The sequence below is a fragment of the Convolutriloba macropyga genome, chromosome 13 (genome assembly GCF_964194025.1).
Source record: "Convolutriloba macropyga chromosome 13, txConMacr16.3, whole genome shotgun sequence".
NCBI lineage: Eukaryota > Metazoa > Xenacoelomorpha > Acoela > Convolutidae > Convolutriloba > Convolutriloba macropyga.
Genome location: NC_134480.1, coordinates 23,755,545 through 23,772,312, shown reverse-complemented (window position 1 = coordinate 23,772,312; position 16,768 = coordinate 23,755,545). Strand labels below are relative to the sequence as shown.

General features: G+C 35.8%; 2 protein-coding genes across 2 annotated transcripts in view; one reads left to right on the top strand and one right to left on the bottom strand.

The window, feature by feature from the left end:
* Window positions 1–16,768, top strand: part of LOC142352140 (large ribosomal subunit protein uL22m-like) — a 350,565-nt gene that overhangs the window by 45,335 nt on the left and 288,462 nt on the right. The gene's annotated exons all lie outside the window — the stretch shown is intronic.
* LOC142351516 (spondin-1-like) overlaps window positions 1–16,768 on the bottom strand; it is a 74,912-nt gene that overhangs the window by 10,200 nt on the left and 47,944 nt on the right. Inside the window, 5 exon segments of the mRNA XM_075403578.1 lie at window positions 6,923–7,118; window positions 10,322–10,436; window positions 10,763–10,896; window positions 12,992–13,155; window positions 15,440–15,475. Coding sequence (XP_075259693.1) covers window positions 6,923–7,118; window positions 10,322–10,436; window positions 10,763–10,896; window positions 12,992–13,155; window positions 15,440–15,475 — 645 coding nt within the window.

Below are 16,768 nucleotides of genomic sequence, written 5' to 3'. Positions count from 1 at the left end.
AAAATTAATAGTGGGCTTCAAATAACCACATTAGAGCTTAACATATACCACTATTAGGATTTAAAGTGAAAAATAGCACCAATTTCGGCGCATTTTTCATTTGACTTTTAGTATTAAATTGCCGCCAATTGAGTTCAGGTGCTTGAAATTGTGATTGAGAGAATTTTAGATCACGCAAAACGAAAAAAGTCAAGGGCGTAAAAGTCACTCGAAAAGTCAAAACCGTCAGGCAAAAATTTTGCATAAAAAAAGTCACACACGTTTACAATAGTTGCCATGAACTTCGTTCAAGGGCAAATAATAAGCTCTAAAACCTTGTACTTGTATGTCTATTGGAACACGTTCATGTAATTTGATCTTTCCGCTAGTTAATTTCTCCTCAAATTCATTTTTCATTTTTTTCTTTCTGGATTTCTATCGGTAGCTTGTCCCACTACCGAAAAGATTTCCCGAGAACTTTCTGATTACTGATCTGTCGATCCATTTGGATTGACACATATTTTTCGGAAGCTCTTTTGGTGTAATTATTCACGCCAACATAGGTAATGAAAATGAAGTTCTTAATTATAGTTTTCCCAAGTGCGCAGTTGTTATTGTAAACCAAGAGGTTATATCTGAACAAAAACAAGCAACAACCCCCTTTGATCCTCTAAGGATCCTATTTGCCGACTTTTAGGTCAACTGAAGTTGTTTGAACTTGTCAAAAACATTAAGGTAATAAAAAATAGTTTTGAAGTTGCTGGAAATCACTTTTACAATTTATGAATACTCCTGCATGCAAATGTGCCTTGCTGTGCTAGCACCCCATTTTAATAGCCGGGAATTGACGAGTTGGTGAGGACGAAATGAACACCTTGATACCGGATTCAAAAAAAATCAGAAACGTATGTCACATGTTAGTGCTTGGCAACATGCAGAAGCAACCAAACCAAAAGATCTGAAAACCAGATTAGAAGACTGTTGACGTTTTCAACTCAAAGGCAAAACCCGATGGCGAGTGACCAATGCCGGATTAGTACTAAATCCTGGTTAGGAAGCTATAGTGGACCCGTTCTGTCAAGCGTCAGTTTCAAATAGCATGCCGACTCTCAAACTCTCTTTAATCGCACTCAAAACCCGAACTACATAGTCAGAACCTTGTCATCGAACGCGAGCAGGTCTAGTATAGACTCTATGACGTCAGAGGTCTGAACAACTCCAGCAGAAATTAACAAGAGGCAGATCTATGGTTCTATGGGTCTGTGGGTTTCTTGGTTTTGGGACAGCTTTTTATGAAGTCAGAGCATTCTGCGAACTGAATGATCTCATTAGTGGCGCATTTTTCAAGAGAGCTGATAGTTTGACGGTTTCGATGCACTGATCCTTGGCATCCTGCACATCCGCTCCAATCCCACTCACTCCAGAATGTCATCAGACAACCTGGGGCTACTTCTTCATAGGGTACCTGGTTTGGGAGCACTCCATCGTCTTGACCTAGTCAAGTAGTTAACTTATTTAAAAAAAAAATATTTTAACAGTTTTTAAGTAACTACGTCATTATTGAAGTATAAAAGACGTTATGGAATTTGGTTCCGGACGTACTCCATCGCCGCGCTGATCAATTTAATTATTTATGACACCTAATCGTTAATTTTTGACTGATCTGTTCCCGATTGCCATTTTTGGGCACGACACTTCCTCTAAAAAAGATAGCACAGAATGTGTGTTTGCGCACTTTTTGACTAGAAATCTTTCCATGGACTATTGGATTAAATATGATAACTTTTGGCTGTGATATAATTAAACACTGCGGCAGACATTTGGAATTTTATCATAAACAAAACATTAGACTAAACGGGGCCGCGTAGAGGGGCACGTAGCAGGGGCTTCTAAGCAGAAGGCCAGAATACCAGTGAGAAACCAGAAGTACTGTTAGTGTATATCATTGTGTTGCACCCTATCCGTCGAGTGATTGGTCTGAAAAATACCTAGAGCAAAACCGAAGGTTTTATTGCAAGGTTATTTTTCTTTTAAAAGTAACGTTGGTAAACTTGATAGCAAATTTGTTGGTTTTATTTAGGAGAGTTGATGTCACGGCGTCAATTTGCGACAACATAGGTATCAATCACACTAATCAGTGAGATCTTGGTAAATTTGACTAGGTCAACTTTTATATAGACACAGATGTTTTTTTCACAGAACAGTTGAAAGATGATTGCAAGTCAAGTAGAGTGTTCTTTAACAGAAAATCACTGATGTATAATTTTAAATAATCTGAGAGGACATTTGGCAGACAACTGTAACTCTAAAGACGATGGTTAACTTTTGAGACTCTTGCAAGTCGTTTAAAAAATATTAATTACGACAGCTGTTAAAGGAGAAGGAAGTTACTTTCTAAGACACATGCCAAGGTCTTACAAGGTAATTGTTTTATTGCAATGTCTTGCAATATATCATACCGATAGGGTATTGGAACAATATCCCAATTCGTATTTAGTTCTATTTTAACTTTAATTTTAATTTTACTTCAATTTCACGCTGTAAACATTTCTGTATTTCCGCCGTTACGCATGATCAAATTCTTATCATTTCATTTCTTTTTGTGAACCCTTCTGTAAATATTTTTATTCTTCTCATTTCGCTACTAGAACAACTCAGTTGTTAATTCAACCTTAGTCTATTGGTCTTCAAAATAGTGAAAAGATGCCCAAATAGACATTTGCGTCGCGATCTCTAGCTACAATTGTAGTAAGTTCTAAATTGGATAACCAGAAGTGGCAAACGCGACGCAATCTCTTTCTAGAATTGTAAAGATCGGATCTGCTAGATGATCATACGGCATAACATGCAGTAGTCAACAAAGGACTCCAGAAATACATCACTACATCTCGATGCTTTTTTTGAGAAAGCTACAACCACCCCAACTCTATCATGGGAAAAATGGACACAACAGTGGAAACTTGCACTTCTAACGAAACAAGGGATTCACTTGGAAACTGTTTTGAATGGCCCTGCACCCAGAACCAACCTACAAAGATTCCGTTCAGAACCAGCCACAAGCAACAGAACGCAGTCGCAGAGTACGAAATCAACAGCCGCTGCAAAAAAATGAAGCGATTGGAGTTCTCCAAGGAGATGAACCATGGGAAAATTGTGATCAGAAAGCCACATCTCTCCTATACATTTGTATAGGGACTGAAGGACGCCGCATCCTCAAAATTAAGCAACCACGTTTGCTGATTGTAAAAGAACCCGTGAAACACTTTTGGAAGGCCATGAAAGGCTCTTTCAATCAATGACACAACATCACCTACTATAGAACTGTTTTTTTGCCTAACAACAGAGAAGTGAATCTATTGAAGGTTTCTTTCTACGGACGTTTGATTGAGCGAGTTGAAAATTGCAGCCTAGGGGATGAAGAAACTACTCTCAGACGTGACACTTTCTTCTTCAACAAGTTGGAATATAACAAGCAAGACAAACTCCTCAGAGAAACGGGAGCGCCTGCTAAAGCTCTGGAAACAGCAATCCAAATGAAATTAGTTGAAAAAACCTACACATAAGCAATCTAAAATGGAACAATAGCCCAATCTGTAAACATCATTAAAAACTATCAAAGTCGAAACTGCAACACAAATTTCTAACAGAAACAGCGAGAAAACTACAATCGAAATCAGAATGCCTCCAAACCAAAATCGCAATGCAAAAGACTGCCGCAACTGCGGACAACGTTGGAATTACAACCACAGGCAGAACTGCCCTGCAAAAGGCAAAAACTGTAATTATTGTGTAAAATTGAACTATTTCGCAAAGATGTGCAGACAACTAAGATGCACACAAACCCAAACAATACCACCACAGCAACCAAACCTCAACCAAATTGAATCTGCTCTTGAAATTAATGATGATTGAGAATTGGTCAACTATATCACTAGCTATAGAGATTTTTACAAATAGATGTGCAATTCTACACATAACAGCGACTCAGATATTTATATTACAGCAAATCCAAGTGAAACAGCAAACCAACTAGAGCCTCCTAATGTCAAGGACTTAATTTTATTTAAGTTTATATTTTGAGCTTCAATTTCACGCTGTAAACTTTTCTGTATTTCCGCCGTTATCCATGATCATCTTCTGATCATTTCATTTCTTTTTGTGAACCCTTCTGTAAATATTTTCATTCTTCTCATTTCGCTACTACAACTCTGTTGTTAATTCAACTTTAGTCTATTGATCTTCAAAACAGTGGAAAGATGCCCAAAAAGTCAGTTGCGTCGCGTTCTCTAGCTACAATTTTAGTAGATTCTAAATTGAAGGACGCCACACCCTCAAAATCAAGCAACCACGTTTCCTGATTGAAAAAGAACCCATGAAACACTTGTGGATTGTCAAGAAATGCTCTTTCATCCTAGCACACAACATCACCTACTATGGAAATGTCTTTTTGCCTAACAACACAAAAGTGAATCTATTGAAGGTTTCTTTCTGCAGGCGTTTGATTGAGCAAGCTGAAAATTGCAGCTAGGGGATGAAGAAACTGCTCTGAGCCGTGACAATTTTATATTCAACAAGTTGGAATATAACAGGCAAACTTTTCAGAGAAACGGGAGCACCTGGTAAAGCTCTGGAAATAGCAATCCATATGTAAATGGGTGAAAAAAACCTACAGATAATCAATCTAAAATGGAACAACAGCCAATCTGTAAACATCATCAATAACTATCAAAGTTGAAATCGCAACAAAAATTTCTAACAAAAACAACGAGAAAACTACAATCGCAATCAGAATGCCTCCAAACCGAAATCACAATACAAAAGACTGCCGCAACTGTGGACAACTTTGGAATTACAACCACAGGCAGAATTGCCCTGCAAAAGGTAAAAACTGTAATTGCTGTGGAAAATTGAACCATTTTGCAAATATATGCACACAAACCCAAACAATACCACCACAACAAAAAAACCTCAACCAAATTGAATTTGCTCTCGAAATTAATGATGGTTGAGAATTGGTCAACTATGTCACTAGCTATAGAGATTTGCACAAACAGGTGTAGAATTCTACACATGACAGCGACTCAGATAACTATGTTGCAGCAATTTCAAGTGAAACAGCAAACAAACTAGAGCCTCTTAATGTCAACTTTCAACTTGAAAAATTCTACTTCTATCAATGATCGATTCTGGTAGTGTATGCAGCATAATCATCAAAAACCTTGCAAAGGACATACTCACAAAACCCCCCACAGATCGATGAACCAATACTACAGCACAGATGAAAAAACTTGGAAACTTTTTCCAATGAACCCATCAAAGTCCTCGGAAAACTAGCGACAGAACTGACCGATTCCTAGAAGATAGGGAAGTGTTCGAGGAAAGATATCAAAAAAATCAACGCAAATTGCAGACAGAAAAGACACTTGGAGGGCTTATGCGAAGTACTTGCACCCGGAAGCACAGTTGGCAAAATAAGCCCCACGACAAGCTTTTTTAGGGATACGAACAAAGCAGAAGTGCGATTCAGAATTCGTATATGGCTAAATTCGTATTCAGCCAAACTTAAAAGGAAAGATCTATAACTTTGCCTCATTATACGGATAGATAGTTATTAATATGTATTAAATTAATATGATATTACTAAGTAACCGGTGAATAATTAGTAAATTTTTGATTTTACTTGTTATATTGTGTATTATCATTTCCTCACAAAATGGGAAAAATCATACGGATAGGACTTTGGATCAATATCCCAGATCGTATTTAGTTGAACTTTAACTTTATTTTTATATAAGTTTATACTTTGACCTTCCATTTAGCTTGTTCATTTTAGTAGACAGGATTTTGGCTATTCACGTTGTGAACATTTCTGTATTTCCGTCGTAACGAATGATCAACTTGTGACCATTTCATTTCCTTTTGTGAGTCAATCTGTAAATATTTTAATTCTTCTCATTTCGCTGCTACAACTCAGTTGTTATTTCAATCTTAGTTTATTGCTCATAAAAATAGTGACAAGAAGTCTAAATAGTCTTTTGCGGCGCGATCTCCAACTGCACTTGTGATTAATTCTAAATTGACTAACTAGAAGTGGCAAACGCGACTCAAACTCTCTCTGTTATTGTAAACATAGCATTCGCAGCGCAATCGGATCTGCTAGATAATCTTACGGCATAACACAACTAACACAATGTAACTCTCTTCCGCAAGATCTTACAATATAGCTATCGTTTGCAAAAATCTTTCATGATTTTGTATCAGATAACAATTGGGGTTTGACTAGGGTTGCCCATTTTAGTTTCGACAAGCAAGAGAAAATACCGAAATAGCTGCAAAATAGAATATGCAAAGTACCAGTTATGCAATTCAGCTAAAATCTCTCAATAACATCACGCACATAAATGCAGCTAACAAGCGTGAAGACGTGTACAAAACAGCTCTTTTGGGCTTTGCGGCGTGAAAAAAATGTGAAATGAAAAATGATCGTCGTACGGTGAAACAAAAAGAATGACAAAAAATACCGCGACGCTCATCTTCCAGCTTCGCAGCCATAGAAGATTTGTTTGACATGCGAAGACCGGAAGATCAGGAAAAATCATATTATTGAGTCACTGGATCTTATAGTATCAATTTACTGTTATTTTACTGGAATATGATTATTTACTACTGATAGACTGTGGCGCTACCGTAGTCATTCAACAATGCATATCTTAAATAAAGACCTTATGTGATCATAACGCAATCTTATATATTATCGCGTTAATCTTATGAGATCGTATAAGATTTTATATAGTCTAAACTTTCAAGCTCTCTTATTGAATCATTTGTGCCATAACTTCTATGAAATTTACTGAGAATCTACAACTTATGAAAAACTTATAGGACTGCAAACAAAAACAAAAGTTAGGGTCCGCAAGAATCTCTCTATGCAAGATTGGCTTACTGGAACTCATGGCGGAGTTGTAATTGCTGCTAGACTGGCATGTGTCATCTCTCACGGCTGTTCTGATTAGTTCGACAGCTGCAAATTTGGGGATGGAATTTCTGATTTCTTCATAGAAGGGTGAATTGCTGTTGTTCCTGTTGAGGTATCTCAGGTCTTGGATCTTCTGTCTCTGCACTAGGGGTTCCCGCGATGCCTACAACACTCCAAGTGAAGAACTCCAAAGTTATTTCTAGGTTGGGACATATTTACATTGGCCTTGCACTTTTTTTGGAGTCATTTTTTTCCGATCAATTTCTTAGGGAAGAGACTAAGATTGGTTCCAATAATTGAGAAACTCTCGAAAAGCTGAATCGATCTTTTGGAAAGAGCTTTCCTAGTTTTCTTTTTATGGAAGGCAGAACTGAGTGCCTTTTGTGATATATCCTGGTTGAAAAATAATCAAGCGCATTTGACGTTTCTAAGCGGCAGAATTAAAGTTATGTTATTAAAAAATAATTCGGTCCAAAATTATATTCAGAAAATTTAATTCTTCTTAAAGTATTCTTCCGTGGCAATATATAAAAGAATTGGAATTTCAGCGCTATTTTTTTATTTTGCCATCTGAAAACTGAATTCATAAAACGAGAAGCACACACTCCGTACAATAGGTATATAACGTTACAAATGCTTTAAAAAATTGAAGATAGGTGTGCTCTGTTTGAAAAATTAATAGAGCCAATTTCAATGTTCAAAAAATTTTTGAACTGCCAGAGCGTTGTTTTTTTCTGTTTAGACACAACTTTACTTCTATACTTCTACCCAGCCTCATTTCTGATTGTTTTGTAAAAATCAATGCGTGCTCTAATGGTTGTGTACGTAAACATTTTCCCGCAATCAATTAAATGAATTGTAAGTTATATCAAAATTGAACAAATTTTGGGGTTTTTCTTCATATTTTTGTTTTTTTTTTAACAGTCACCGACATCTTCAAAAAAACACCATTTTCGACAAAACCACATTTTAGATCAAGACCGGTTTGAGAGCAAATCATTTCTTAGTGCAAAAAGTTCTTAAAATGTTCTTAACAGCTAAGAGGCTTCCTATGACGCTAAATTTACACTAAAAATGCAACGTCATGGAAAACTCGCAGCATTCTGTCAAAATTCTTACCTGAGGCCATTCAAAGATGCTTTTGACATCTGAAATCACGTGACTAGCAGTGGAAGTAGAACTTGTTAAATTATCAAATATCAGTTAACATTTGCATTTCTGGTCATGTAAAATTGATATATAGTGCTCATTAATGCGCATTTCTTTGTTTAGTAAAATATTTTTGCCGTGTTGTGTTTATGTAAAGCCCTCTAGTGATTGTACAGCTTACCTTATCATTGATTTTTTGAAAAAAAATAGACAATGCTGTTCTCAAATTTGCTTTTCCGATCGGTGATGCTTAAAAAAGAAACCTGTGAAAATGAAAATTTTAGTTATCTTCAAAACTCTTCAGAATGATAGCTGATCTGTAGGAGAATGTCACAAAGGAACGGAAAGTCTCAGCTTCGTTTTTTGCTTTGGGTCATTAACAAAGCTCAACGAAATCTGATTGTTTTAAATCAGATTTGTTTTTGGTATTCGGTGCAAAACAGTTTGCTCCACAGGACTGCTAAACGACTACTTTAATATCAATTAATGCAATGGTAACTGTCTAATTTTAGGGAACTATGTCCAATGCATTACTCAAAATACAAATCTGTGAAAAATGAGTTTTATCCTTTACATTTTTTTGTTTGACTTGTTGGAACATAATATGCAAACGTATAAAGCACATATTAACCAAATCATTGACCAATGCGCATCATATTATACATTGCGCTGCAAAAGCGACAATAGCTGCCGCGATTTTATTTGAAGGTTTCAGTGTAAAAGTGGAATAAAATTTCATACTACCGAGGCTGAGGTGTGCGTTCGAAATTGTCCTGGTCAGGCCATTTTGAGCACACGATTGACCATTTTCCATTAAAAATTACAGGGCAGTTTTGAGCGCAGGATTGCACCTAAGTCTGTTCAGAGGCGTATTCGGGCGCATTTGACTCGGATCAAAACAGATTCCAGCGCATCTGGGTCTGATCAAAAACGGTTCGATCGCAAATTGGCCTGATCAGAGACCAACTGGAACGCATTGTTCTTATCAATTTTTCCTGTTTTTTAATGAAAAATGTTGGCTCTACCAAGAGGCAACAACAAAACAGCGTTCTGATCAGAGACTCATGTAAAGTCCGATGCCTCTGATAGAGCCCAATGGTCTAACTGATAGCAAACGACGGTCCCCTTTACAAGATTTTATTAATTATAGATCAAGACGTCTCTTGTGGAAAACTGTATACGTTCATACATTGAATCAGAAATGTGCAACAACGGTATAGCTGTGAATTTTTTTCACCACTTAGTGTTTAGCGTTGAAGTTTGTATTCGCTGATAACTGATTATCAGCGAATAAAAAATAACCCGTAATCAGTAAGCTGTGAAAAAATCCACCGCTCAGACTTGTGGTGAATTTAGTTTAGTGATGAATAATTTTGATTTGCTGTTTTTAGCTTAAAACCGCAAATCTTATGAAATTTCACCGCATTCAGCTCAAACCTTATAATTTCTGGCGGTGACACCTCGACCCGTGAGTCTGATCAGAAGTACATTCGAGTTTACCGAAACTGTCGAGCGCGGTTGAGTCTGATCAGAGGCGGATGAGTCTGATCTGGGACGGTCTGATCAGGACGATTTCGAGCGCACACCAGAGCCTGGGTAGGGCTCTTATTATGGAATTTTTGTGATAGTCATTGTTTGAATTTCTGACAATTTATCGAGAATGACCTGTTTTGAACAAGCGTAGGCAGCAGTTACACGATTTTGTAACTCTCATTCAAACTCACTGTCAAAACTGTCCACACGTCATTGTTTACCATGTTTACAGTATGTAAGCACTCTTATTATGCCAAGTAGACCAAGATGAATGAAAGCCTAATTGGTGATTATTTTGAGAGTACTAATTTTGGATAAACAATTAGCAGTTTTATAACTAACTGCCCGTATCATGGTCTGCGAGAACAATTAAGTCTTTGAGTTGTGTCTCAATTAATTATTAATAATATGCGAGCAAAGAGGTGTCTGGCTAACTGAATGCTCAAAATAGTGGACAATGATTACATTATCCGTGACGAAAGGCGTGCTCTGTTGGTTGATGTTTTCCACCGTCGAGGTACCGTATTTTCATCATGGACAACTTTTTCTTTAAGTGGACAAACGTGAAGAAATATTATCACAGTTGTCCATGAGAGACCGAAGCATCTCAAAATGAATGATTTTACTTGTTTAACTCAATTGTGGATTTTTGCTTTGTGTTTTGCATGTTTTTCATTGGATTACCATGAAGTTGTCCCCGGAGTGGGTTCCAGCATCAATTGGGTACAGATTGAGTCGGATGTTCTCCTTCCAGACACACTCCACGTCACACAGGTCCACACTGTTGAACCCCACGAACCTAAAATACTCGAACATACAATATCAAGTAAAATCCCCTCTTCCTCCCCCTCCCCTACCCTTGAAAATTTTGCATAATCAATTTTCATTGTTATTTTCACTATCATATGTGTCACAAACTAATGCTTGTTATTGCGCCTCTTGCGATTTGTACGTAGTCTAACAAGAGGTGTGTCTGCTGGGATTACCCATAACAATTCATATTTATCATTACAAAGTACTAAAAATATCAGTTTAGATGTTCATAATCTACCGGGGAAGGGAATGGGGGTATCAATATGTACGACAGAGATTGGGTTGTTAGGGCTAGTAGGGCTTAGTACTGACCAGTCTGGACTTGGGCTGAGGAATGCGAGGAATGATGCGAGGTGGAAGTTCTTGTCCACGGAGAACTGTGCCGAGGCCTCTCCCTTGGCATCCGGGATGTCAGGCATCCGAATCACAGTCCGAACACTCCGGAACTAAATAAACAACACAGAAAATAGTCTTATTAGAGTACAAAAACTTGGTTAGAATTGAGAAGAACTCAACTTTTGGAAAAAACAGCGAAGTTATGGCATCTTTAGTAAGTTTTGCACTACTGTTATATTAACTTTGGGCACTTTCTTGTTTTGTTTTTTCGTTTCTCTGCAAAATTTGCTTTGTTTTTCAAACTTTATTATTGGCTAATAAAAGAGCAGTTTTTGAAATCTAGGAAACCAGCAATATTCATCTCATTAAAAAACATACTTTTTATGGACAAGTGTGTAGCTTTTGTAACACCTTCAAGAAGCCCTTAATGATCACTATGAAACGTTTCCGAATAATAAATAACAATTTGTTGATAATCAACAAACATATAGATTAGAAAGATTTATATAATACCCTACTCGAGAACAGATTTTTGTCCAGCAAGATTTTGCAGCACGGTAGTTATCTTGTCAGATCTTGGAAAACAATGGGTTTCCTGATAGATCTTGCAAGATGAAGAGTTATGTTGCTATATTCTTGCAAGTTCGTTTCGGTCGAGCTATACTCTTTTTGGTGGTTACAGGCGCTTTATATTTCATTTTGATCAGAAATTGTCCGAGATATAGTTGCGTGTGTTTTCAGGAACGAATTGAAACAAACTACTTCTGCTAAATGAGCGTTTTAAATGACCAATTTATTGTCAGCCAGCTAAGATAAAACTTTTATGTTCCGTTGAGCACTACAAAAACAAATAGTGAGCTTTTGAAAACGTTTCCGATTGTTCACTTAACCTTGCGGGAGCTTCACAATTATCTTTTTTCAGTCAAATTTTTCATAACACTATCGAAAAAATTATATTATTTAATGTTAATTATTGTTACTATCATTTGCTTACACTCTTTCTCATTTCAATTTTTAAATTAATACATGCTATTTCTTTTGAATATTTATGTTATATTTGACACAAAAAATTCAAAATCGATTCTGTATTGGTTGTAAACTTCGACAATAGGGATAATCTATATTGAGAAAAAAGTGCTTGTCTCATGCTGCTACTGTTTAGGCATATTACAATTATTTGCATATTAGCAGATGTTTGGAAGAAAAACCTTGCATATTCTGAAGAAAATCTTGCAAGAAGATGTATCGTCGTGCAAGATTCTGCCAAAATCCTGCAAGATCTTGAAAAATAACCAAGTCGACTGTGGTATGCATGTAAAAACAAACCGAACGAAAAAGAGCAAGACCAAAGGAATGATATGAACGCTGACAGATATTAAAATGCTTTGAAATAACTTGTGTAACTCAAAAAATGTGTGCTGCGCTCGACAGCCTTATTAGGCGTTGGATATCTTGTAAAAAAATGCAGGAATGTTTTTCGGAGTTAGTGGAAAACGTTGGTTTACGAAACATCTTGGTTGCTCAAAAACCAGTTGTGACCGTTTTCAACTTCAATAATTTACTGTTGATTGTTTTTTTTAATACAAATTGTAAATCGGAAGAAATAATTGCGCTCGAAAAGCATGCCGCAAAAATTGCATTAGTCTCATTTTAAGCAGAGCTAACCAATGTATTGTTTAATTAATTATATTTTAATTATAGTTTTTTATAATTTTTAAATAAATATAAATATATGTTATAGCTAAAATTTTTTCAAACCATTGATGGAAGTCCCTTCTCCAGCTGTTGACACCTTTTTACGAGATGATATAATTCAGAACAATTCAGTTATTTAATCATTTAAAATAATTTTTATATGATCTTTTCAATTTGTTTCGTGTGGTTAGGGTTTTTGTGAACAGAAACCTTAGCGCCCACTGCGATTTCTTTCGATATACTTTCTTTAGAGGCCTTTCCCGCATCAGATGTTTCTTATGATCTCACGAGAACCTTTGATATATAACTGATTATTGTTTTATAGGTAGTCTCAAAATCTAAAAAAAAACATACAAGATCAATGGAAATTTGAAAGTGTCGGTTTGAAGGTACAATTGCAAAATTGGTTCTCCGAACTCAACATTTCTGAAGTTAATTTTTAATTTTGAATTCTGCTTTTAAAGATCAAAAATTCTCCAAAAAACTGATTTTTCTTGAAATTCTACTCACGTTTTCTTTGAGGAAGCCCTGTATGTTCTGAGGCTGAATTTTGCCAGCATTGAGGGAGACATCTTGTTTCATATGTTCGGGTGCCACCTCGTCATACCTCCACAGGGAGAAAATTTCATCATGTGATGCACCAATCAGAGACTGCCATTTGGGAGAGATGTAGTCTAAATGAAACATCCAATCAAAAACTCTCACTTGATTATATGATAAAATATGTGGATGTGGTTATAATGCAGGTAATGCAAAATTTTTATATCGAGATTTTTTTCAAGCGGGATCGGCTTTTGCTTTCAAAAGCACGCCCAAGTCTTTTAAAGTAAGTTCTCTTGACAAAAAGTGCAATACAAATAGGATGGACGCTTGCACAAACCATTCCATCCTGTAAAATTCTTTAATTTGTGAAATAATTTAGGAAATATGAACTGTTGTATCATAGATGTATAATCTCATTTATGCGTTTGAATATAGTCCTGATTTTGATACATGAGATTCATTTGAATTGCTGCCAGATTAATTGCTGCAAATTCAAGATAAGCAAAAAAAACATTTGTAATAAGAAAATGTAATATACAAAGTGCATAGTTTTTCGGTACTGGCGTTAGAATAATAATCCGTAAATATTAAGAAGTGAGCAAACTTTTTTCAATGAATTATTTATATTTCAGGTAATTAAAGATACGCAAAAATCTATTCTGCAACTACCCGGATCGAGGTGTCAACGCTAAAAAAAATGAAGAATTGCGATGAATGCGTTGAATGTTGGTAAGGATTGCGCAAAAATCGCAAATCTTAAAAACCTGTGGTATTACAGATAAACCTGTGGGATTTATTACCTAGAAGCAGTGGTTGACATGCAGGAGGACAGACGTTCCAACTTCTGCAAATTTGAAGTACTCTATTGCTGAGAGCGTAATGCTGAAAACCTTTGTAGGAAATCATTCATCCTCATTTACTCTTGGAGACAGCAAAATCGACAGGTCTTATCAATTATCGATTATATTTTGATAGAGCTCAAGGGCGGCACTTTCATAGGGCGACAGTTTCAAAGAATTGGGGTCAATCAGAATTTGTTCAACCAAAATTAATGGGCAGGCACAACCCTTTTAAAACTCAAACAGATGAAGATTTGAATCAAGCTTTAAAAAAAAACAGTTGACTTTGCACGTTTTTGGAGGTACTTTTTTTATCTTCATCGTGAAATGTTTTACTACACAAACAGTGTGATTTACGAGGTAAACATTAGATATATGAATTGTTTAAAATGCTTCAGAGCTATAGAATAAAAAAATATTTAAGTATCTTGTGATAGAATTTGAATTTATAGGCATTTCAAAAACAAACATTGACAATCAAATTTTAAAAACCTGTGATATGACCAATGTTGGGGTTGCATAATGAAGCAGCGTACAACCTTAGAAATTAATATTTCATTGATTGATTGAGAAATTTTGAAGACGTCAAGATAGCACATTGCAGGATTATGGAAAATTCGTAAAAGTCTATTGACGATTGAGGGTAATTCCACAGAAGCCTGCAAATTAACTCATGGATCTGTGCATAAGTATGCAGAGGTTTTTATTGGCTGAAAATTTGCTCGCTTTATTTCGCTATTACATTTTCATCTTTTTAATAAATGTATATTTTTCTATGAATTTTCAATGCCCATCGTAAAATGGCAGTGGAGTATAGTATGATCAATCGATTGGATTATATGAAGTTACACTGATCGGTTATAATGGGCTTCTATGAAATTACCATGGTACAGAGATGGGACTAAAACTTTCTGAAAATTCACTAGAAACGCATTCTGCATTTTCCAAAGCGTTCAATTTGTATTGAAATTATTTATTCTTGGGCCATTTTCGTTTTTTTCATCGTCTTGATATCAAACTTCTAAGTTCAGATCGAGGGCATTTGCATTGCTCCTGGGGTCCTCTAAATTTCTTTGATCAATTTCCAGTACAATTAGCGGACATGAACCATGATCAACTTTAGCATACCTATCAAAGATCAGCAGACAATTTAAACTATACCCTCATGTGTTCCTCAGAAGTTCATAAGAAACCGAAGAAAACTATTTCCAGCTTTATTTTCCCGAAAAGTTGACTGAAATTTCTTCAACCTAAGATAGCTATGTATATACTTTGTCTACGAATAATGTCTTTCAAGCGTACAAGTGAAACAAACACTTGCAATTTTAACCCCTAAAATGGGAAAATTTCGACACAGGAATAGTATTGTGTGCTTTTACGTTTGTAAGAATGGCAGAATATAACACAATAAACACAAATTTGCTATGCAATAAACTATATGTAAACACGCGGGTTTTGCTCTGTGAATAGCGCTTATGTAATGGTATAGTGTGTTTTACTATATGCAGTGCGCTAGCAAAAGTGTTTGCATTCTAATGCATAACGTTTTATCCATATAGGGCCATGGATAACTTACCGCGCTCCGGGTTTTCGAAGTACTCGACAGGGATGTCTGAAAATGATCAAGATAGGGAAATTTTTCCCACAGAACATAATAATGATTACATCAAGTATGAAATTTTAAACTTGTAAGTGCACTTCGAATTTCTACCAAAAGTCGAAACTGTACATTTACGTTCTGCAACTCAATAATATTCAGTGACTGCATAAAATTGAAAATCTGATATATTTCACCAGACATAAGTGGCGACCATTTAAGCGCGGAATCAATTCAATTTATTCGAAAGAAAATATCAAATTCCGTACAGAAACATAGTATTTGAAACTTTTCTAGGGTTTATTATTAGAATGTGGAACAAAGATTCCCACGCCTTGAGCGTCAAAAACATAAAATATGAGAGCATTCAATGTTCAAACCAAATCTCTGTAAACGAGTCACTACACCTTTTTTTAGCGTCTAGTAGACAGTTTGTGGAAAACTCGTACACGACTCTAGTGACAGCACTGTCAATTTTGGTCCAAATTTACAACACTTTTTGTTCTCAGTTTTCCCAAAAAATTGTCTGTTTTTGCGATCTCTGCTTCAGGATCACCATAAATATTTGGTTTTCTTGGATTTTGATCTGAACTATATGCTGGCCATTTCGGTACCTGACGCTCCTTTTCTTGGAAAAAGTTGTGGATCTTCATTTTATGTACGGTTCGCTTACACCTTAGAATCTTCTGCTCAGAGAATCGGCAAGCTATTTTTTTGCAACCGTTCAAAAATAACTACGAATTGCAGTTTTACACTGGCCAGAAGTTTATCAGGCGAGGAATTCTTATTACTGAATTGTTTCCTTGACAGGGTAAAAAGTGACATGATCAAAATATGATCATCATAAAATTTAAGCATTGAAATATCATGATTCAGTACGGGCCTACTATGATGCCTTATTCCGGGCAGGCGCTCTATCTTGTTGAAACACAACTTTGATCAAAAACACATGCGTTTTCTTGTTTATTTCATTACAAAGCTCATTAATATTTTTGAAATTCACCAAGCTGTATAATTGTCAATTGTATTTTTTCGTTTCAAACGATTATTTGCATCGACAATTTTCAATATTTGAAAAATTATTAGTTTTTCAGAGTCTTTTTGACATTTTCAGCTCTTTTGTTTTCCGATTATTGATTTTTGGCCTTGAAGTTGTTATTTTTCAGACACATTTTGCAGGCGTACTCCACAATGGATCGTGGTTTTAGGTAAAATTTTTTTCTTTATTGTTTTTCTATGCAGTAACTTTTAACAATTGAAAGATTATTAATTTTTCAGAATCTTTTTGACATTTTGAGCAATTTTGAT